The sequence below is a fragment of the Aspergillus aculeatus genome (genome assembly GCF_001890905.1).
Source record: "Aspergillus aculeatus ATCC 16872 unplaced genomic scaffold ASPACscaffold_5, whole genome shotgun sequence".
Classification (NCBI taxonomy): domain Eukaryota; kingdom Fungi; phylum Ascomycota; class Eurotiomycetes; order Eurotiales; family Aspergillaceae; genus Aspergillus; species Aspergillus aculeatus.
The window spans coordinates 1,859,946-1,882,145 of record NW_017962980.1 but is presented as its reverse complement, the minus strand read 5'-3'; the positions used below and the strand labels follow the sequence as shown (position 1 = coordinate 1,882,145).

The 22,200-nt window shown below is 60.6% G+C and overlaps 1 protein-coding gene across 1 annotated transcript; it reads right to left on the bottom strand.

Annotated features, from left to right (window-relative positions):
* Positions 1–115: 115 nt before the first annotated feature.
* ASPACDRAFT_42025 (uncharacterized protein) lies at positions 116–22,195 on the bottom strand (the record flags this gene model as incomplete). Its single annotated transcript, XM_020201020.1, has 3 exons — positions 116–5,020; positions 5,075–13,080; positions 13,117–22,195. 3 exons carry the CDS (start codon positions 22,193–22,195, stop codon positions 116–118), a joined length of 21,990 nt encoding a protein of 7,329 aa, XP_020058100.1.
* Positions 22,196–22,200: the final 5 nt, after the last annotated feature.

Below are 22,200 nucleotides of genomic sequence, written 5' to 3'. Positions count from 1 at the left end.
GAACGGACACTGAGAACTCAACTCATTGCAGCGAAGAAATTACATACATGTAACTAACGAAGAGTACCATATATACGCAGAAGCTAGCAACATAAGACATCAACCAACATAGATATTAAACAGCCAGTGAGGTCTGGCTTCTTTGCCACGAACCCGCCGTGAACCATCGAGCATAGCTCTTGCGGGCACTTGTCCACATCGTTCTGAGAGACAGCCGCTTTGCTTTCGCTGACGGCAGGGCTTCCTCGAGACGCGCTTCGTCCTCACGCCGTGATCCTACTAAGATTGCCTGGGCGGAGTCGAACTGGTCGCCTGGACCCAGAAGAGAGGCTAAGTAGACCGCGTCCAAGAGATCGCCGCCCCTCTGTGCAAAGGAGGCTGCCGGCCTGGTCTTTCCCGTGGCGATCCCCCGACGACGCTGCAGAACTACTTCCCACTCCGGCCGCTGTTTGATCTGCAAATACGACGCCATGACTAGGGGATCCTCGCCCGAGATCCGCTCCGTGATCTGCACCACCGGCGCCGATGACTTCTTCCCCTTCCCCCCGGACCGGGCCGCAGGGCCCGATAACATCTCCTTGACAGTGCGAGATGGCTCGTCCACAAGAATCGTGAGCGTCTCGGCGAGCATGCGCACATACTCCGATGCCGACTCAGGCGTGATGCTGTCGGGCCGGTAAGCCATACGTAGGTCCAGCGCGCCGTCCTCCCGGCTGACGGCCGTGACTCCCACGTCGACTGTCCATGTCGCGTCCGGCGCATCGAAGCTGGAAATGGCGTACTCCTGCCCGCTCATGGCAACGGTCCCGTTCGTCTGCTCGGTGATGTGGTTCAGTGCGGATGTAAACCTTGTCGAGGTCGCCCAGTCGGTGCAGTCATGGAGGATGTCTCGGAAGCCGAGGTGTCCGTGCTCGAAGCTCTGAATCTGCTGCTCCCGCACAGCTTGCAGTAGCTCGCGCGCTGTGAGGGCAGAAGAGGACAGCTGCACGCGGACGGGGAGCAGCGTGACGCAGCATCCCGTTGCATTCATCTGGGTGGCGTCGACGGTGCCCCGTGTGGAGACGGTGTCGGCGAATACCACGTCCTGGCTCTGGGCTGCACGGGCCAAAGTGATCGCCCATGCTGCCTTCACCAGGACCGCGCTGGTGACGCCAGCAGACAGCGAGCTCGCGAGGGGCACCGTCCTTGGGGCGAGGTGGGCCACGGTAGACGGATACTGTCCGATGGCGGAGATAGGGCGGCCCAGTTGGGGCATGGATGAGCCCGCCAACAGGTCGGTCCAGTAGTCGTACGTTTGTGCGGTGATGCGTTGCTGCTGGTGGTAGTAGAAGCTCGCGAAGGATGGGAATCGAGGCGGGATTGTGCCCTCGAACAGGGAGCGCAGGGTCTCCCAGATCACATTGATGGACACAGCATCGTACTCAGCGTGCGTCACGCGCAGGAGAAGTCGGTGTCGCGTGCTTTGCGCCTCCTCGATAATGGCCATCTGCGTGAAGGGTTCGCCCAAGCAGGGGGCTGGCAGTAGCTGGTGGTTGATAATCTCGGCCGTCTTCGTTTCGAGCGTACGCTCCGTGTGGAATATGGGGATGTCCGGCTCATAGGCACTCTTGACCACCTGCAGCAGGCGGCTTTGATCGAAGATGTAGGCCGTGCGGAGGATAGGCAGGGCGCGGATGAGGTCTAAGCAGCTCTTGCGCAGCCGCTCCACGTCACAGGGGCCCTGGCCGTCGAGCAGGAAATGCGCACAGTTGGCCGCGGCGGGGGTCGTGAGCACGCCTGCCACCGTGAGGGCTTGGAAGTCGGTGGTGGGAAGGATATCAACAACCTCGTCCGCACATCCGATGTTGCAAACGGGGGAGACCACTTCGTGGATAAATGCTTCGGGGTTATCGGTGTCGATTGAAGAAAATGGGACCACGCCTTCCTCTTCCTCCTCTTCCTCCTCCTCTTTCATTCCATCTTCTTTCTTCTCTGCTTCCAAACGTGCCTCTACACGCGCGCTCATGACCTCAGCCAGCTCAGACAGACAAGGGTGTTTGAAGATGTCCGCCACGCTCAGCTTGAACGGGCGAGAGCGCGATGCGGCCACCATGCGCATGGCGGCCAGGGAGTCTCCGCCAAGGTGGAAGAAGTTGTCATGGGCCCCGATTTCGTCCACCGGGAGATGGAGCCCATCAGCCCACAGGGCCTGTAGTTGGCGCTCCATCTCGGTGGAGGGGGCAACCTTGGGTCCGTCGCCTACGCGATACTGCCGGAGATTGTCGTTGGCGTTGTCGTCGTTATCTTGCAAACGTGCCAGCGTCGTGCGGAGAAGCTTGCGGTCCAGTTTGCCGGAGAGGTTGCGACTCATCTCCGCAATGGGCACGAACACGGCCGGAACCATGTACACAGGGAGTGTCTGTGATAGAATGCCGTAGAGCTTGCTGAAGGCCATTCTTAGGGCTGGGGATGGGGCCAGGAGTCCCGCCGGGGTGACTGCGCCACGGCGATATTCACTGTCTAGAGCAAACTCCATTGCGGCCACCAGGAAGGTCCGTTGGGTGTCCTCGTCGGTGAGCGGCTCTACGGCCACGGTACTCGCCATGGGCAGATGGTGCAGGATCTGATGTTCAATCTCACCGAGCTCGACACGCTGACCCCGGATTTTGATCTGAGAGTCTATTCGCCCGAGGTGGATCAAAGTTCCATCCTCGTTTTGTTGCACAAGATCTCCCGTACGGTAGAGCCGGCGTCCGTGGAGGCCCAGACGCCGTGTGAACTCGGGATCGACGATAAACGAGGCCTGAGTGCGGACGGGGTCACCGAGGTATCCCCGTGCCAAGAAGGGCCCTTCAATCCAGAGCTCGCCGGGTGCGCCGAGAGGACTCAGCAGATGAGTTTGCGTGGGCTGCGTGACCCATAACCGGGTGGCCAAGGGGAAGCCGATGTTGCTGACCTCGTGGGCATTGGTGTAGGGCCGAGTACAGGTACTCATAGATCCTTCGGTGGGCCCATAAGCGTTGTAGATATCGGCGTGATCCAGCCAGATGCTGACGACGTCGGCCCGAACAGGCTCGCCTGTCAGAATCAGGGTCTTCAGGGCTGGCACGCGACTGGGCACCACTTGCCGTGCCACAGTGGAGGTCAGCATTGCTGTGTTGACTTTCATGTCGGCCATCACCTCGATGAGCTGGTTCATACGGGCCTCCTCGGAGGGGATGCAGACGACGCCCCCAAAGGCCGTCGTAGCGAAGGTGTCGGTGATGACATTATCGAAGGTGTAAGATGCAAATTGTAGGAACCGCGTCGTGGGCGTGAGGTCCAGCCAGCGTCCCTGTTCGTCCAGACTCGTCGCCATGGTTCCGTGCTCGATGACCACGCCCTTGGGCACGCCTGTGCTGCCCGAGGTGAAGATGGCCCACGAGGCGTTGGATGGCGTTACTCCCGTCTCCGGCGCTTGTTGGCACCGTGGCCAAGTATCGAAATGATCCCGGTCGAGGATGACGAGCTGGATGTTAGCGAGGTTGGTCAGCCCCTGCAGTCGCTCGGCCTGTGCAGAGCTGACGATGATGAGGCGTGCCCGCGAGGCGTCGAGGATAGTGTCAATGCGGGCCAAGGGGTGTGATATGCCCAAGGGCACGATAGCCCCCCCAGCTTGCATGATCCCCAGCATCGCCACGGCGCCCCATTTCGATTTCTCCATACAAACTCCCACAATGCTTTCTGGCCCGACCCCGAAGGAGACGAGCTGGTGGGCCACGCGCGCACCCGCCTCGTAGAATTCCCGGTAGGTCATATCTCCATCCCAGGCGTGAATGGCGATGGCTGTGGGTGACCGTTCCACCTGTTCGCGTACCATCTCGTGGATGCATTTTTCCAGCCGGGCGGGAACGTCCGTGTTCCAGTGCAGGATCTGCTGCTGATCCGCGTCATTGATGGCCAGGATCTCTGCTAGCGACTGTGATTGCGTGCTCGGATCGCATAGTCGGCGGAACAGGCAGGCGAAGTAGTCTATCACTCGTTTGACCTGGGTCGAGGCGATGATCTGCTTATCGTAGTGCACATCTACGGTGAGCCCCTGTGCCCCAAGCTGGCACTCGAGGGTCAACGCATGTGCATTGAAGGGCTCGATCGGCAGGGGGATGGTCTCCAGGCCGGGGAAGTCTAGATGCCCTTGCGAATCCTTCTCTTCAGCCAGCTGGATGACCAGCAAGCTGCCCGTGTCCAGCGTGCTAGCCAATGTGGGCACCAATGCCTTGATCCCCTGTAGACCGGTATGCTCGTGGTCAATCATGCGTGTTGCTTGCCGCTGCATCGCATCCAGAAAATCGGCCACAGTCCTTGTGTGGTCGACTCGCGTACGAATCGGCACGGTCGTGATGGTTGGGCCCGCGATATCTGATATGCCTCGAACCGGGGCATTGCGGCCGGAAACCGTGGCTGCGAAGGCGATGTCCTCATGCCCCGAATACTGGGCGACGACCAGCGCCCATGCGGCGCGGAGGACGGTCGAGATGGTCACCTGGCCATGTCTCTGCGTCGGCGGAAGTGGGATCGTTGCATGAAAGTCGTCCTGTGGAAGGGGTTGCTTGTCTGAGACTCGTCGCGGCCAGCTGGCCATCACGTCGCCCTGCAGCTGCTCGCGCCAGTAGTGTGTGCTCGCCACGGTGTCGGGGCGACCGTGTTGAAGATACCGGATGAATTGCGTGTAGGGCACCGAGGAGGCAGACCGGCCCTGGCGGTAGATGTCCAGGAGGCGTTTGCTGAGTGCACCGACGGTCCAACCATCATACAAGGCATGATGCGCGGTCCAGATGAAGTAGCATGCCCCCGTAGGCTCCTCGACAAAGCCATAGCGGACCAGCGGCTGGCCGAGAGACATGCCCAGGGCGCGATCAGCCTGCAGATACTGCATGAGGTCCGTGCCTGATTGCCAGCGGATGTCGTCACGAACCACCACCTGCAGGGCAGGGGATTCACCTTCCACCAGGATTCGCGTGCGCAGAATGCTGACTTCCGCGGACAGGGTCTCCCACGCCGCCTGGAACTGGTTGCGATCTACGGCGCTACCCATCGCATACACCTGTTGACTTACATAGGCTGCCGGCTGACGCGCTGTGACGGCCATCAAACCTTCCTGCAGTGGTGTGCAGGGATAAACGTCCTCAGTCTGATCCAGGCTCACCCCAACCCTCGTCGCGATGCGGTGTAAGCGCTGTTCCCGCTCCTCCGGGGACCCAGAAACGTGGAGCTCGTCCCATAGCTCGAAAGGTGCGGGATCTTCGATGTCCTGCGCCTGTATATGTTCCAATGGCCGAGCAGCGAGCGTGGCAGCCAAGTCGCCCAACCGCGGCGACTTGAAGATATTTTCCACGCTCAGCTGCAGCCCATGGGATGCGGCGGCGACGACCATCCGCATCGCTGTCACCGAGTCTCCACCCAGGTGGAAGAAATTGTCGTTCATGGACACGCTGACCCCGGCGGGGAGATCAAACACCTCGAGCCAGAGCGCATGAACCTTCTTCTCCAGTGCAGTCACAGGCAAGGCCTGCATTTCAGCCTTGTCGTCGTGGATGTACTGTTGCAGGGTGGCCACCGAGTGCTGCGCCAACAGGGCCCGGATGGCCCGCCGGTCAAGCTTGTTGTTGGCATTCGAGGGCATCTGATCCATAGGGAGGTATGCAGCGGGGACCATGTAGACCGGCAGAATGCGGAGGAGCGTCTGACGAAGCTCATCGAATCTGGCGCGAAGGCGATCAGAAGGGGGAAGGGGCTGCAGCGCATCAGTGGTGGTGGCACCAGTAGCAGCGTCGTTGTCGTCGTTGCGAGTCTCGTCGACAAAGTCCATCACTGCTACAAGGCTGATCTGCTCGCCATCTCCCCCGTGCTGAACGCGCTCTACCGCGACGGTGCGCGCCCCGGCGAGATGTCGCTGAATTTGGTATTCTATCTCGCCCACCTCGATGCGCTGTCCGCGGATCTTGACCTGAAGATCCCGGCGGCCGAGATGGATCAGCGATCCGTCAGGGTTCTGCTTGACCAGATCACCGGTCCGGTACAGGCGTCGACCTGCGAGGCCTAGTCGAGGAATGAAGTCGGGGTCCCGGACGAAGGCCGCATGTGTCTTCTCCTCGTCATTGAGATAGCCCCGGGCTTGGTTCGGGCCCTCAATCAGGAGCTCGCCAGGGGCGCCAATCGGGCACAGCGTGTGGTGATTGTCGGCATCCACAACCCACCATGTGCAGGCAAGAGGAAAGCCAATGTTGGACGCGAGGGAGGCGTCATGTATTGGACGACTGCAGGAGGAGTGGATCGAGCACTCAGAGGGGCCGTAGGCATTCAGCACAGTGGCATACGGCGACCATAGGGCTACGGCTGCCGCGGTAACCGGTTCACCTACTAGGATCATCGTCCTCATTGAGGGGATTCTCTTAGGGAACAGCATCGACGCCACCGTCGAGGTCAAGGTTGCGCAATTGACCTGCATGGCACTCATGACCTCCGTGAGCCGATTGACGCGGTCGTGCTCCGAGGGAATGCAGACACAACCCCCGGCCCAGAGGGTGGTGATAATATCCTGAATCGTGGCATCGAATGTATGGGCTGCGAATTGCAGAGTACGGGTGGTCTCATCCATGCTGAAGGCGGCGCCATGTGCCTCGATACTGGTGCTGAGCGCCTGGTGCTCGAGAATTACCCCCTTCGGGGTGCCTGTACTACCAGAGGTGTAGATGATCCACGCCATATTGTGCGGCTTCACCGTGCTTGCCTGCAGCAGTACGCTCGTTTGTGCGAGGCCCAGTGGTGGACGGCGAGCGAGGAAATCTTCGTCCACGGTCAATAGTCGAAGGCTCAGTGACGCCAGCCGTTGCTGCTGTTCACGATCCACGAGTACGGTCTCCACAGCTGCATCCTGTGCGATGGCCTGCACACGAGGCAGAGGATGAGCCGCCCCGAGGGGAACGACGACCCCTCCGGCGTACAGAACCGCGAGTATGGCGACGGCAGCCCACTTGCTCTTATTCATACAGACTCCCACCGTGCGCTCCGGCTTCACGCCCAGGTCGTGCTGGAGATGGGCAGCCAGGCTCGCGGCCTGTCCTGAAAGCTCCTCGTAGGTCAATTCGCCGTCCCAGGCGCTGATTGCGCATGCAGTGGGCTGGCGGACCACGCGGTTGTACACAAGGACATGGATACATTGCTCAACGCAGGTGGGGACAACCTGGTTCCAGTCCAGAATCTGCTCCTCGTCTTGGGGACTGATATGCAAACTGTGCAGCGGCTGCTGGAACCGGTCGGGGTTGGCGAGCTCCTTTACAAGATGCACGAAGTGGTCGACCACCCTCTGAATATAGGCTGTAGCGACGACCTCCTCGTCATACTGAACGTCCACATCAATCTGCTGCCGTCCTAGCATGCACTCGATCTGCAGACCGAAGCTGCCAAAGTCCTCAAAGGGTGCAGGGAGAGCCTCCAGGCCCGGAAGGGCGATAGGGCTGTGGTCGCTCTCGGCCGCAGGCTGGATGACCAGGAGGTTGCGGAGGGCCAGAGCCGTGCGACCAGTGCTGTCCGGCAGCAGCTTCTTGATCTTTTGCAATCCAGTCTGCTCATGGGGAATCATCTCAGTGGCTTGTTGCTGAATGGCCTGCAGGAGCCTGGCCACCGTCATACTTTTGTCGACTGATACGCGGACCGGCACTGTGGTTAGGGTTGGACCGGCGATGTCCTGGATTTGCTGCACAGGGGCATTGCGCCCCGACACGCTGGCGGCGAACACAATGTCGTTGTGCCCACTATACTGGGCCATCACGATCGCCCACGCAGCGCGCAGGATGGTGGAGATCAGAATGCCGCCGCTCAAGGGCGCTGGACTCGCCACAGCTGTCTGGATGCGCGATTGTGGTCTGGGGTGGTAGTCGTGCTGAGGCAGTGCAGGCCAGTCAGCCACCACCTCACCCTCGAACTGGCTCCGCCAGTATTGAGCTGTCTCAACGGGATCCCGTGTGGTCAGGTACCGGATGAAACGGGAATATGGAATGCTTGACGGGATCGAGGCCGCATGTTCCAATCCATTGTAGATCTGTGCGAAGCGCTGCGCGATCTCACGCATCGTCCAGCCATCGTATATACTGTGATGTGCGGTCCATACGAAATATGATTTCTCACTCGACTCCATCACCAAGCCGTATCGCACGAGGGGTTGGTCCAATTTCATCACTGCCTCGCGGTCCTCAGCAATGTAAGTCGCGAGATCGGTGCCGACTTGCCAGACAATCGGAGCTTGTACCACCACTTGTAGGGCTTGCTGATTGGGACCCATCATGAGACGCGTGCGCAGGATGGGCGTGGTCTGGGTCAATGTCTCCCAGGCTGCCTGGAACCGGTGCAGGTTGATGACAGCGGTCGAGAGAGAGTAGACCTGTCGACTGATGTAGGCCGCGGATTGACGCCCCGTAATCGCCATGAAACCTTCCTGCAGTGGTGTGCAGGGATATATATCTTCGATCTGATCCACATCCACCTGGCAACGAGCTGCGATCTCGCTCACGGCTTCGGGCGAGGCATTAGCCCACAAGCCCAAGGGCTCGGGATCTTGTTTCTCTTCCTGATCTGCAGTAGTAACTAAGCTGAGCTCCGTCAGCCTCTGCGCCAGATCACCGAGACGTGGGTTGCGGAAGACGTCAGCGACGGTCAGGTGTAGTTTGATGCGTTGCCAGGTTAGGGCTGCCAGGTGCATCGCAGCCACCGAGTCGCCTCCCAACTGAAAGAAATTGTCCTGCAGGCCCACGCTCTCTGCCCTCTCAATCCCCAGGGCCTCCAACCAGAGACTCTGTAATGTACGCTCCATGTCGGTGGAAGGGGCGACTTTCTCACGCCCCTCGAGATACTGCTGCATGGACTCGGCGGACATGGCGGCCAGCTGCTCCCGCAAAGCTCGTCGATCCAGCTTGCCGGAGAGATTGCGCGGCATGTGGGCGACGGGGACGTATGCGCTTGGGACCATGTGTGTAGGGAGCACCTGGAACAGGGCGCTATGGAGATCCTGGAACGCCGCCTGCATCGCTTCTGTGGGTGGCACAACATTTTCCGTGGCCCTCAACCGGTGTTTCTGCACATCTTCCTCCCCTTCATCCTCCTCCTCCTTCTCTATGCTGAGATATCTGCTCCCCGGCATAAACTCGATAGCAGCCACTAACACCGGCGAGCCCTGGGCTCCGCGCTGAAGCAGCACCGCCGCCACGACGCGGGTCTCAGCCAGAGACCGGACGATCTGCTGTTCAATCTCGCCGATCTCGACTCTCTGACCGCGGATCTTGACTTGCGTGTCACGGCGCGCCACATACACGAATGACCCGTCATCCTTCTGACGGACGATATCCCCACTACGGTAGACACGTCGCCCTGGGGTTAAGCCGAATCGCGCCATAAAGTGTGGATCAAGAAGGAACTGGGACTGCGTTTTGTCAGCATTGTTGAGGTATCCGCGCGCCAACTGCGGCCCCTCGATCAGCAGTTCGCCCGGCGCGCCTATGGGACACAGTCGGTCGTGGTTTTGGGGATCAGCCACCCACAGGCGAGTGCCGATGGGCGTGCCGATGTTATGGATCTCGTCGATGTTCTGGACCGGACCGGCTGCCGAGGAGAAGATGGAGCACTCCGAGGGACCGTAGCAGTTGAAGAGGTCGACCTTGGTCCGCCAGCGATCGGTCACCTCGATGGTTGCTGGCTCGCCGCCCAGAACGAGCGTGCGGAGACTGGGAACCTCCTCGGGTGTGAAGAGTCCGGCCACGGTGTAGGTGGTAGCCAGCGCGTTGACATGGGTCTGGCGCATGAACGCCGTCAGCTGGCGCATTTCCAGCCGGTCCTCTTCCGACGGCACACAGCTCAGCCCGCCCCAGGCCCAGGTGGTGAAGTAGTCCTCGATCGTGCCGTCGAAAGTATGCGCCGCGTACTGCAGCTTGCGCGTATGGGGCCCAAACCCATACCGCGTGCCGTGGGCCCGGATGCTCGTACACAGGGTCCCATGCTCGAGCACGGCGCCTTTAGGGGTTCCCGTTGTCCCGGATGTGTAGATGACCCAGGCAGCATGGTTAGGGGTGACGCTAACAGCAGGGATGGGGGGCACGAATGTAACCTCCTTGTTGGGAGTGACAGTGGTAGACAGACTCTCGAAAAGCTGCGAATCGACCACAAGGAGGGAACAATCGACTTGGCCGTTTAAGCGGTCGTGTTCCAGGCCGTCCACCAAGGTCACGCGGACTGCAGCGTCGTGGAGAATCGTCTCGATTCGCTGGATGGGATGGCTGACGCTCAAGGGCACCACGACTCCCCCAGCCTGGAGGGTGGCTAATAGCGCAACCGCCGCCCATTTGGACTTGGCCATCGAAACACCCACCATCCGCTCTGGTCCCACCCCGAGTACAACGAGGCGGTGGGCTAAGAGACTAGCGAGATGTGTCAGTTCACGGTAGCTGAGCTGTCCGTCCCAAGCCCAAACCGCTAGCGCTGTAGGGCGGGCTTGTGCTTGCTCTTCCACCAGCTCGTGGATACATTTCTCGACGCGCTCCGGGACGGTGGCATTCCAGACCGCAATCTGTGCGTGATCGGCACGGCTGAGTAGATCCAGCTCCTGCAGGGACGAGCGTTGGAGACTCGGATCACACAACACCGCCACGATGTGTGCGAACTGGTCCAGCACACGGGTCATATATGCCGGTGGAACAACCTTGTCGTCGAACCGCGCCTGCACCCCAATCGTTGTCCCCAGCGTGCACTCGACATTCAACCCATAACTATCAAAATCCTCTACGGCGAGGGGCAGGGCCTCAATACCAGGGAAGTCGAGCGTCGTGTCGCTCTCAGCGGCAGGTTGAATGACAAGCAGATTGCGCAGCCGCAAAGCCGGATGGCTGCGAATGCCCTGGAGTCCGGTGTGCTCGTACGCTATCATCTGAATTGCTTGCTCCTGCACCACTTGCAGGAAGTCTGCCACCGTCTGGGTCTTATCAACGCCAATCTGGATACGCAAGGGCACGGTGGTGATCGTCGGCGCAATGATCTCGCTCACACCGGGCACCGGGGCGTTGCGGCCGGAGACGTTCGCAGCGAATACTACGTCTGGCTGGCCGGAGAACTGGGCCATGACTAGACCCCACGCGGCGCGCAGCACGTTCGCCATGGCGATACTGCCTGGTCCAGCATCGAGGCCCATTGTGACCTCCTTGCGGATTGAAGTCCGGGCTCGGGGCTCGTAGCCCGCATGCGGCAAAGGCGGCCAGTCAGCCACCACCTCCTCCCCGGCAAGCTGCTCGTTCCAATACTGCTGGTTCTCGGCAGCATTTATCTGCGTGAGATAGCGAAGAAAGCGCGTGAGGGGAACGGGGCGCGGGATGTAGTCCTCGGCGTTGTAAATGTGAATGAGCTCCTGGCACAGGAGACGCACGGTAAAGCCATCGTAAATACTGTGATGGGCCGTCCAGACAAACACTGGGTCACCGGACGATGGACGAACTAGCCCAAATCGCGCCAGAGGCGCTCCGAGCTGGATGCCGGCTGCCTCATCCTGCTGGAGATACTCGTCCAGGCTGGAGTGCTTGTGCCAGACAATCGTATCCCGCACCACCACCTGCCAGGCGCCCTCGCTGTCAATAATTGCGCGGGTTCGCAGGATAGGGGTATGCGCAGCCAGGGTCTGCCAGGCTGCTTGGAAGCGAGGAAGATCAATCTCGGCAGACAGCGCGTACATCTGCCGGCTGACATACGCCGACGTCTGGCGGGCAGTGCTGGCCAGAAGACCTTCTTGCAAGGCTGTACATGGATAGACGTCTTCGACCTGGTCCACAGCCACGCCACATTGCTCGGCAATGAGAGCAAGGCGCGCTGCTCGCTTTTCCGAACTGGTATTGACGGCCTGCTCCCAGAGGGCGAATGGCGCGGGATCTTGCATCTCTACTGTATCACTTGTCTCTTCTTTCTCACTGAGATGCTCCTCAATGACACGCGCAAGGTCCGACAGCCGCGGATGCTGGAAGATATCCGCCACGACCAACCTCCACTCCTTGTGCATCCGGGTGGCCGCGGCTACCATGCGCATGGCCGTGACCGAATCACCTCCCAGCTGGAAGAAGTTATCGTGGGCACCGACCTCGGCAATGGACATCCGGAGCGCCTGCGCCCATAGTTGCTGCACCGCAGTCTCCATGGGGGTTGAGGGTGCTACCTTACGCAGCTCCCTCTCCTCCCCGTCCTCTTCCTCCTCCGTCGTATACCGCCCCAGACTGGTCGACCATATCCCATTGAGGAAGACCTGTACAGCCCGACGATCCAGCTTTCCCGAAAGATTAAGCGGGATCGCCGTGACCGGCACATACATCGCAGGCACCATATATGTCGGGAGGACATCTAGCAGCCCTTGGCGCAGGGCCTTGAAGGCGGAGCGCAGGGTCGGCGTGGGGGGCAGGGTCGCCAGGACTGCATTATCAGTCTGCTCGCCTTCTTTGCGGAACTCGATGGCGGCCACCAGGGTCATCTTAGCGTCGTGCTCGAGCAGATGCACCACGGCGGTCTGCGCGTCGGGCAATTGCTGCATGACCTGGTGTTCGATCTCGCCGATTTCCACGCGTTGGCCCCGGACCTTGACCTGCGTGTCCCGTCGTCCGAGATAGGTGAAGGATCCATCCGCCTGCTGGCAGACGAGATCCCCGGTGCGATAAATGCGACAGCCCGAAGGCGAGGACAGGAACGCGGGCGGGGCCACAAAGGCTGCAGCTGTCTTCTCGGGGTTGTTCAGATACTCCCGGGCCATCAGCGGGCCCTCGATCAGCAATTCCCCCGGCGCACCGATGGGACACAGTTTGTCATGACTGTGCGGATGGACCACCCAGTGGCGCGTGGCCATGGGGGTGCCGATCGTGAGCGCCTCCTCGGGGCGTAACAGCGGTCCATTCGCGGTGCAGACTGATCCCTCGGACGGGCCGTAGGTATTGTAGATGGCGACACCGGGCTGACTCCAGAGGGCGATAACTTCCGGTGTTAGGGCTTCTCCGGTCAAGGCCAGCGTCCGAAGCGAGGGAGCGTCGGCGGGAGACAGCAATCGGGCCACTGTAGGCGTCAGACTGGCAAAGTTGACCTGCATACTGCCAATTGTGGCGGCGAGGGCATTGACCCGGTCACTCTCGGACGGGATACACACGCAGCCTCCGTAGATGAGGGTGGCCGAGACATCAGAGATACTGACGTCGAAGGTGAAAGGGGAGAACTGCAGCGCGCGGGTCTCGCTGGTGATCTTCATCTTCCGGGCCTGTGTCTGCATGCTCGTACACAGGCCTCCGTGCTCCAGGACCACGCCTTTCGGCGTTCCTGTGCTACCTGAGGTGTAGATGATCCAGGCGGCGTTATCAGGCGACACGCTGGTGGTGGAAGCGCTGGTCTGCGCTGGCAGGGTCGTGCGAAGGCCGCCGTCGACGACGACCAGGCGAACAGGGAGGATCAGGGGGCTGAGTCGCGCATGCTGCTCAGCGTCCACAAGAACCACGTCGGCCGCAGTATCGTGGACGATCACCTGAATTCGCGAGAGAGGATGCGTCACGCCGAGAGGCACAATCACGCCCCCCGCAAACAATGTGCCAAACATCGCCACGATTGCCCATTTCGACTTATTCATGCACAGACCGACCTTCGTCTCAGGGCCGATGCCAACGCCAACCAGGAAGTGCGCCAGGTGGACCGCCTCGTTGAACAATTCTTGATACGTCAGGTCCCCATCCCAGGCACAGACGGCTGGGGCGTCAGGGTGTGCGAGCACCTGCTTGCGGACCAGCTCGTTTATGGTCTCGTCGACACGCGAGATGTCGACTTGTGCATTGTGCTCGAAGATCAGCTCCTGATCCCCGGGACTGATCAGATCTAGATCGCCCAGACGACGAGACTGGACGCACGTGGGATTGTATAACTGCTGGACGAGGTGGATAAGATGCGCGAGGATGCGTTCCACCTGGTGAGTGGGCACAATGTGTTCATCGTAGCGGATGGCAACGCGTAGGTCGGTGGGACTCAACGTGCAGTCCACAGTTAGGGCATGGCTGTCGAACTCGGTGCCTGCTCCGCTGGTCGTCAGCGGCCGAACGCCGGGGAATTGGTGTAGGGCATCAGCCTCGTCGGCAGTCTGCACCACCAGCACATTTCGCAGGTCCAATGCCGGGGTGGACTCCGGTGGAATGAGGGCCTTGATCGTCTGGAGTCCCGTATGTTCGTAGTCGATCATTTGTGCGGCCTGCTGTTGCACTGCGTCCAGAAACGAGGTCAAGTCTTGCGTCCAGTCAACGTGCACGCGCACGGGGACGGTGGTAATCGTGGGCGCCACAATGCTCTCAATGCCCTGCACCGGTGCGTTCCGACCTGATACTGTGGCGGCGAAGACGACATCGTCGTGGCCCGAGTACTGGGCCATCAGCAGCGCCCAGGCAGCCCGCAGCACGTTGGATGCAGTCACCGTGTCGCCGCCGGACCCGTGTGTAGGAAGCGAGACCTGGCGTGTCCGCTCCAACCCTGGACGGGGTCGATAGTCGACATGAGGGAGAGGAGGCCAATTGCTCATCACGTCCCCTTGGAGCTGATCCATCCAGTACGCGGCCCGGTCCTTTGCCCTACTAACATCATCAATCTCTTCCTCCTGATCGCGCAGAAACCGGAGAAACCGAGTGAACGGCACCGAGGAGGGCACTTCGCCCGACTCGAATATAGTTGTAAGATGACGATACAGCAGAAGGGTGCTCCACCCATCATACAAGCTGTGGTGGGCTGTCCACACAAAGAACCGCTGGCCAGACCCCTGGTCCTGAACCAACCCGTATCGCGCCAGCGGTGTTCCCAGTCCCATTTCCTGCTGCTGATCGACGCGCAGATACTCCTCCAGATCGCCACCGTGGTGCCAGACTATCTCGTCATCAAGGACGACCTGGTGCAGGGCCGTGGCAGAATCGCTGCCAACGACAATGCGCGTGCGGAGGATGGGCGTCACAGCCACCAGGGTCCGCCAGGCGTCCTGGAAGCGATCGAGATTCAGGCTCGGGTCCAGCGTGAAGGTCTGGCGGTTGACATAGGCCGAGGACTGTCGACCCGTAATAGCCATAAGGCCTTGTTGCAAGGGCGTGCACGGATAGACGTCCTGGATCTTCGCCACGGCCGTCCCACATTGCTTCGCGATCTCCTGCAGCTGATCTTGCACCTGCGCCTCATCGGGCCTGTTATCACCCAACCACAAAGAAAATGGCTCAGGATCCGCATCTCCTCGCGTCTCTGGCCTCCGAATCTGCACTCGGCTGCTCAAGCGTTCTGCCAGATCCACCAGTCGAGGCATCTGGAAGAGATCCGCCACGGTGACTTGGAGTTCGCGGCCCGCTGCGCTCGCCACCATGCGCATCGCGACCACCGAGTCGCCGCCAATCTGGAAGAAATTGTCGTGGATATTAATTTGAGAGACAGATACGCGCAAGGTACTGGCCCAGAGCTCCTGCAACTGGCGTTGAAGCGGCGTGATAGGCTCGTCACCAACTTCCTTGCTCGTCGACAGATAGGGCTGGCGGTCCGGCGGGGAGATGGCTGTCACTAGATCTCTGATGGCGCGGCGGTCCAACTTCCCCGAGGCGTTCAACGGCATCTCGAGAATGGGGAGGATCGCCGCCGGCACCATGTAGGTAGGCAGCAGCTGGAACAGCGTGCCGCGCAGCTGTCGGAGGGCCGTGTTGAGGGCCGGCGTGGGCTGCAGTAACCCATGCGCCAGGACGGTATCCTCACGATAGGCCACACCTTCTTGGAAATCCACTACCGCAGTCAGACTGACTTGTTCAGCGCCTGGGTCCTGCACCAGCTCTACCGCTACGGATCGTGCACCCGCCAGCTGCTGGGTGATCTGATACTCGATTTCGCCCACCTCGACCCGCTGGCCGCGGATCTTGATCTGCGTGTCGCGCCGGCCGAGATGGGTGATTGACCCATCCTCGTTCTGACGCACTAGATCCCCCGTCCGATACATACGTTGTCGTCGGTGTGATGGGTGCGCCACTGGGTCATCGTCGAGCCCAAGCTGGTGGAGAAAGGCCGGATCGACGACAAACACCGCTCGTGTCTTAGCCTCATCGTTCAGGTACTCACGTGCCAGCAACGGCCCTTCAATTAGGAGCTCGCCGGGCGCCCCAATAGGGCACAGTTGGTGATAGTCGGCGACGTCGACAACCCACAGCCGCGTGCCCATGCCGGTGCCGATGATGGCGGCCTGCCCGGGATCGGTCAAGGGTGCACTGCACGTCGAGTGGATCGAGCATTCAGACGGTCCGTACGCGTTGAGAACGGTGACATAGGGCAGCCACTGTGCAACCACTTCTGCCTTGACCGGTTCGCCAACCAGGGCCAGTTGCTGCATTGATGGTACATCCGGGGGATGAATCAAGCGGGCCACCGTCGAGGTCAGGGTTGCGAACGTCACCCCCATCGTTTTTATCGCCTGCGTCAGATTGCTCATGCGATCTGTCTCACTGGGCACACAGACCACGCCGCCCCAGGCGAGGGTGGTGAAGTAATCTTGGATACAGGCATCGAAGGTATGGGCGGCGAACTGGAGCATTCGCGTGTGCGACCCCATACCAAACCGTGACCCGTGGGCCTGGATGCTGCTGCAAAGAGCGCGATGTTGCAAGACCACTCCCTTGGGCTTCCCTGTACTGCCTGAGGTATAGATGACCGAGGCCGCGTTCCCCGGATTGACCGTCGCATGGATGTCCTCCCGTACTGGCAGGGTGCGTAGCAGAGTAGCATCAACCACCACGAGCTGTACATTCTCGGAGAGATCAGAACTAGCGAGTCGATCTCGTTGCTCCGCATCGACTAGGACGATCTGCGCCTTTGTGTCCTCCAGGATACCAGCCAAACGAGCCGGGGGATGGGCCACACCCAGCGGCACAACAACTCCACCAGCTTGAAGCACCGCGAGCATGGCTACGCCGGCCCATCTAGACTTATCCATGCACAGCCCGACCATGGTTTCTGCGCCAACTTGCAAAGTCTGGAGATACCAGGCCAACTGGTTCGCTTGGGTCGCCAGTTCCTGGTAAGTTAGATTGCCGTCCCAGGCACAGATGGCGGTGGCATCGGGGTGTTGGGCGACTTTCTCTGCCACGAGGTGATGGATGCACCGCTCAATGCGCGGAGGTGCGGTACGATTCCACTTCAGGATGGCAGCCCTATCCTCGGGGCTAACGAGAGAGATATCGCCGAGTCGCTCGCGGCCGGAGCGGGTGCTGTAGAGCTGCTGCACCACATGTTCCAAGCCGCGCACGAGTCGCTGGACGTGAGGACCTGGAATAACATTCTCATCGTAGCGTGTTTCCACGGTGATGGCGTCGTCCCCAACCGAGCACTGCACAGTCAAGCCGTAGATATCGAACCCCTGTAAATTGACAGGCAGCGCCTCCAGACCGGGCAAGTTGGTTCCCTCGTCGCCCCAGTCTGCCTGGATGGCCAGCAAATTACGCACCTCGAGCACGGGGCGGAGCTCGGGCACCAGCTTCCCAATCCCGTGCAAGCCGGCGTGCTCGAACTCGATCATTTCCGTCGCCTGCTGTTGCACCGTGCGCAGGAAGTCGCGCACTGACTGGTCCGGGTCGACATCGACACGCACCGGCACGGTGGTGATTGTCGGCGCTGCCAGTTCGGCCACCTGCCACACTGGAAGATTGCGGCCGGCGAGCGTCATCCCGAAGACCACGCGGTGGCCTTGGCCCGCCTGTCTGGCCATAAGCATCGCCCATGCAGCCCGGATAATGGTGGGCAGTAGCGAGGCGGGGTGATGGTGGACCGCCGAGCGCGGCAGGCGCATCGTGTAGACGTCGCGATGCATGGGCCGGGGCTGATAGTCTGCCCGAGGCAAGGGGGGCCAATTGACAACCAGGTCCCCCTGGAGCTTCGTCGACCAGTATTGGGCGTCGGAGGCAGAATCTCGGCGCAGCAGATGCCGGATGAACCGGCTGTAGGGAACCGTGGGAGGGATGCGGTCATGAAGGTAAATATCGGCCAGGTGTCGGTACAGCAGAGCGGCGCTCCACCCGTCGTAGACGCTGTGATGCGCCGTCCAGACCAGGAGGCGCTCGGTGGGATGCTGAACCAGCGCAAAGCGCACCAGGGGCTGACCGAGTTGGATGCCCTGCGTCTCATCTGCAGCCACGTACTGATCGAGATCGGTGCTATGGTGCCAGACCAGTGGACTTCGGACCACCACTTGCAACGATCCGCCCTGACTGCCCTCCTCCAGGTCCACCACGATACGCGTGCGCAGGATGGGGGTTACGGCGGCCAACGTGTGCCAGGCTGCCTGGAAGCGATCCACGTCGATCGAGTTGCCTAGTCGGTACACCTGTCGACTCACGTAGGCCGTGGGCTGGTGGGCAGTGACTGCGATAAGACCCTCCTGGATCGAGGTACAGGGGTAGATGTCCTCAATATCCTCCACCGCGACACCACATTGTTGAGCAATGCGTGCGAGCCGTTGTTGAAGAGTGCTGCTTGGGGATTGCGCGTCTCCAGACACTTGCCACAGAGCAAAGGGTTCCGGATCGGCCTCTTCGGTCTGCTTCTCCCTGTTCACCATGGCCCGTCCTTCCAGAGTGCGAGCGAGATCTGACAGAATGGGATGTTGGAAAATCTCCGCGACAGTCAGGTGGAGTTCACGCGCGTCGGGGATTGCCACCACGCGCATCGCCGCGACAGAATCACCGCCAATCTGGAAGAAGTCATCCTCGCGGCCGATGGTGCCTGGTGCGATGGCCAGCGTCTTGACCCACCAGTCACGCAACCGTTGCTCCATCTCCGTCGAGGGCACCGCTTTGGGTCCTGCATTTGGCATGTATTGTTGCAGGTCCGATGTTGACAGGCTGTTCAGGTATGTGCGTAGAGCCTGCCGGTCGAGCTTCCCCGACGCATTGATGGGCATCGCTTCCACCGGGATGTACAATGTGGGCACCATGTACGCTGGGAGAGACTGTAAAAGCTTCTTCCGTAGGTCTCCTGTAAGGGAACGCAGCATGTCATTCCCGTATGAGGTGTTCCCAACGAATTCCATTGCGGCCACCAAGTACATCTGAGCGCCGCGCTCCACCAGCTCCACCGCGACGGTGCCCAACCCCTGAAGATGCTGCGCAATGTTGTACTCGATATCGCCCACATCCACACGTTGACCGCGGATCTTGACCTGCTGACTATTGCAGCGGCCGAGATAGAGCAGAGATCCATCCGGATTTTGACTGACCAGATCACCGGTCCGGTACATACGACGTCCGGTTTTCGGGAGACCCAGCTGTGTTATAAACTGCGGGTCGACGACGAAGCTGGCCGTGGTCTTCGCCTCGTCGTGGAGATAGCCACGGGCCAGTAGGGGCCCTTCGATCAGCAGCTCGCCCGGGGCGCCGATGGGACACAGAGTCTGGTAGTCGGTCGCCTGCACCACCCAAAAGTTGGACGCCATGGGCCGGCCAATGTTACGAGCCTGGTCAATGTGGAACAAGCGTTGGCTGTTCGAGACCACAATGGAGCATTCCGAGGGGCCGTAGGAGTTGAACACGCTCGCTCGTCGGGCCCAGGTCGACAGGATCGCAGGCTTTAACGGCTCTCCACTTAGGGCTAACGTGGTCAGTGAGGGCACCATCGCCGGGGAGAGGGTGGCGGCCACCGTGGATGTCAGTTCCACGTAGGTGACCTCCATACGCGCAGCTGTCGCGGCCAATGCGTTCATGCGCTCCTCCTCGGACGGCACGCAAACACATCCCCCGGCCTGCAGGGTGGTGAAGATATCGCACAAGCTGACGTCAAAGGTGTAGGCCGCGAATTGCAGTGTCCGTGTATATTGATCAATCCCCACAGCAGCTGCATGTGCTATGAGGCTGGTACACAGCGATCGGTGCTCCAGTACCACACCCTTTGGGGTACCTGTACTTCCTGACGTATATACCACCCATGCTGCGTTCTGTGGCGTGACGCCGGTGTGCGGCGGTTCTGTATTGGGGCTCAGGCTCGCTATCAGAGTGGCATCAACAACCAGCGTGTTCAAGCCGTCATTATCCACCCGGTCTTGCTGGCTCTGGTCGACGAGAATCACGCGCGGGCCAGCGTCCTGCACAATACTTCGCAAGCGAGCCAGTGGGCTACGGACCGATAAGGGCAGGACTGCAGCGCCCGCCTGGAGAATGGCCAACATGGCCACCACCGCCCACTTGGACTTGTTCATACACAGTCCCACTGTCTGCTCAGGGCCAACACCCAGGCCGACCAGGTAATGGGCTAGGGCGATACTCTGGCTTGCTAAATCGGCGTACTGCCACTGGCCATCCCATGCGTCGACGGCAAGGGCCGTCGGCCGCAACCGCACCTGTTCCGCGATCAGATCGTGAATACACCGGTCCACCGATGCGGGCACGGTAGTGTTCCATTCTAGGAGCTGCTGCTGGTCGGAGGGAGAGATTCTCACGGCCTCCTGCAAAAGCCGATCTCGAGCCGACGGACGGCTGAGCTCCTGCACCAAGAAGGAGAAATGGTCCATGACTTTGGTCAGGTCCGCGGGGGCGATCACCTCGTCATCGTACATGACCTCTACAGCCACGGCGTGGCGCCCCAAAGTACACTCCACGTTGACGGCGTAGCTGTCGAAATCATCCAGGGGCAGCGGCACCGGGCTGAGTCCCGGAAAGGCCTGGTAGACGTCGCGTTCGGAGGCGGGCTGAATGATCAGCAAGTTCTGGAGGTCCAAGGCCCCGCTCAATTCTGGTAACATGGTCTTTATCGTCTGCAGCCCGGTATGCTCATACTCAATCATATCCGTCGCGTGGCGCTGCACGGCCTGCAAGAATCCGCCTACGGTCTGCGTGCGATCAATGCAGATTCGCACAGGGACAGTGGTGATCAGGGGGGCGGCGATCTCTGCGACCTGCGAGACAGGGGCATTTCGGCCCGACAAGGTGGCCGCGAAGATGATATCGTCCTGGCCGGTGTACTGAGCCAGGACGAGCGCCCAGGCGGCGCGCAGAATATGCGACATCATGACCACTCCCTGCTCGACGCCGTCGAGCATCAAGATCTCGCCTTTGAACTGGGTCCGGGGACTGGGCTGATAGTTCGGCCTGGGTAGCGCCGGCCAGTGCGCCATCGGATTCTCCCCCCGCAGTTGGCCGTGCCAATAGTTGGCGGCGAGGACCGGATCTTTACCTTCCACGTAGCGCACGAAGCGCGTGTAAGGAATTGAGAGGGGCAGCTGGTTGTGGAAGTAGATGGCGGCGAGGCGGCGATAGAGCAGGGTTGCACTCCATCCATCGTAGACACTGTGGTGCGCGGTCCAGACAAAGATCGCCCCCCCGCCGTTCGTGTCGTCCGATCTGGGGATGAGACCCCACCGGGCCAAGGGCTGCCCGAGCCGCATTCCTTCTTTGCGATCCTCCGCCAGATAGCTTTTCAGGGTGGTGCCATGTCGCCAGGGGATGTGTTTGCGGCTCACCACCTGCAACGCCCGGCCGCGCGGGCCCATACAGATGCGGGTGCGCAGAATGGCGGTTCTCGCGATCAAGGTCTCCCAGGCCGCTTGGAACCGCTCGAGGTCGATGGTGGGTGCCAGGGTAAATGCGCGGCGGTCGACGTAGGCCGCAGCTTTACGGGCCGTGATGGCCACCAGACCTTCCTGCAACGGGGTGCAGGCGTACACATCTTCGATCATATCAACTTCGATCCCACATTGCGTCGCCACCCGCTCCAGAAGTAGAGGTTGTTCTTCGGGACTTGCCTGGCTGTAGTCCTGCCACAGGCTGAAGGGTTCGGATTCGGCTTCCTCGAGTGGAGAGGCCCTCGTGGGCATCGGAGTCGTGGGTTGTGCATTTTCTCGCGAGGGCCGTACTTTGACGGTCGAGAAGAGCTCGGTAATGCTGGTGGCATTGATTATTGCGCCCGTCTGAACCTCCATTCCTCGCTCCTCGCAGCGCGCAATCAGGTTGATCGCGGCTATGGAGTCCCCGCCCAGTCCGATGAACGATTGCGACGCATCTAGCTTGTCGACGTCGATGCTGAGTACCTCGGCGCAGATGCTTTGGAACTCTTCTTCGTGGGTTGTTGCTCTTGGGACGTCGACAAGGACCGTTGTCTCCGTCTCATTCTCCGGGGATTGGAGTGCACTGTTTTCTGGGGTCATGGTGT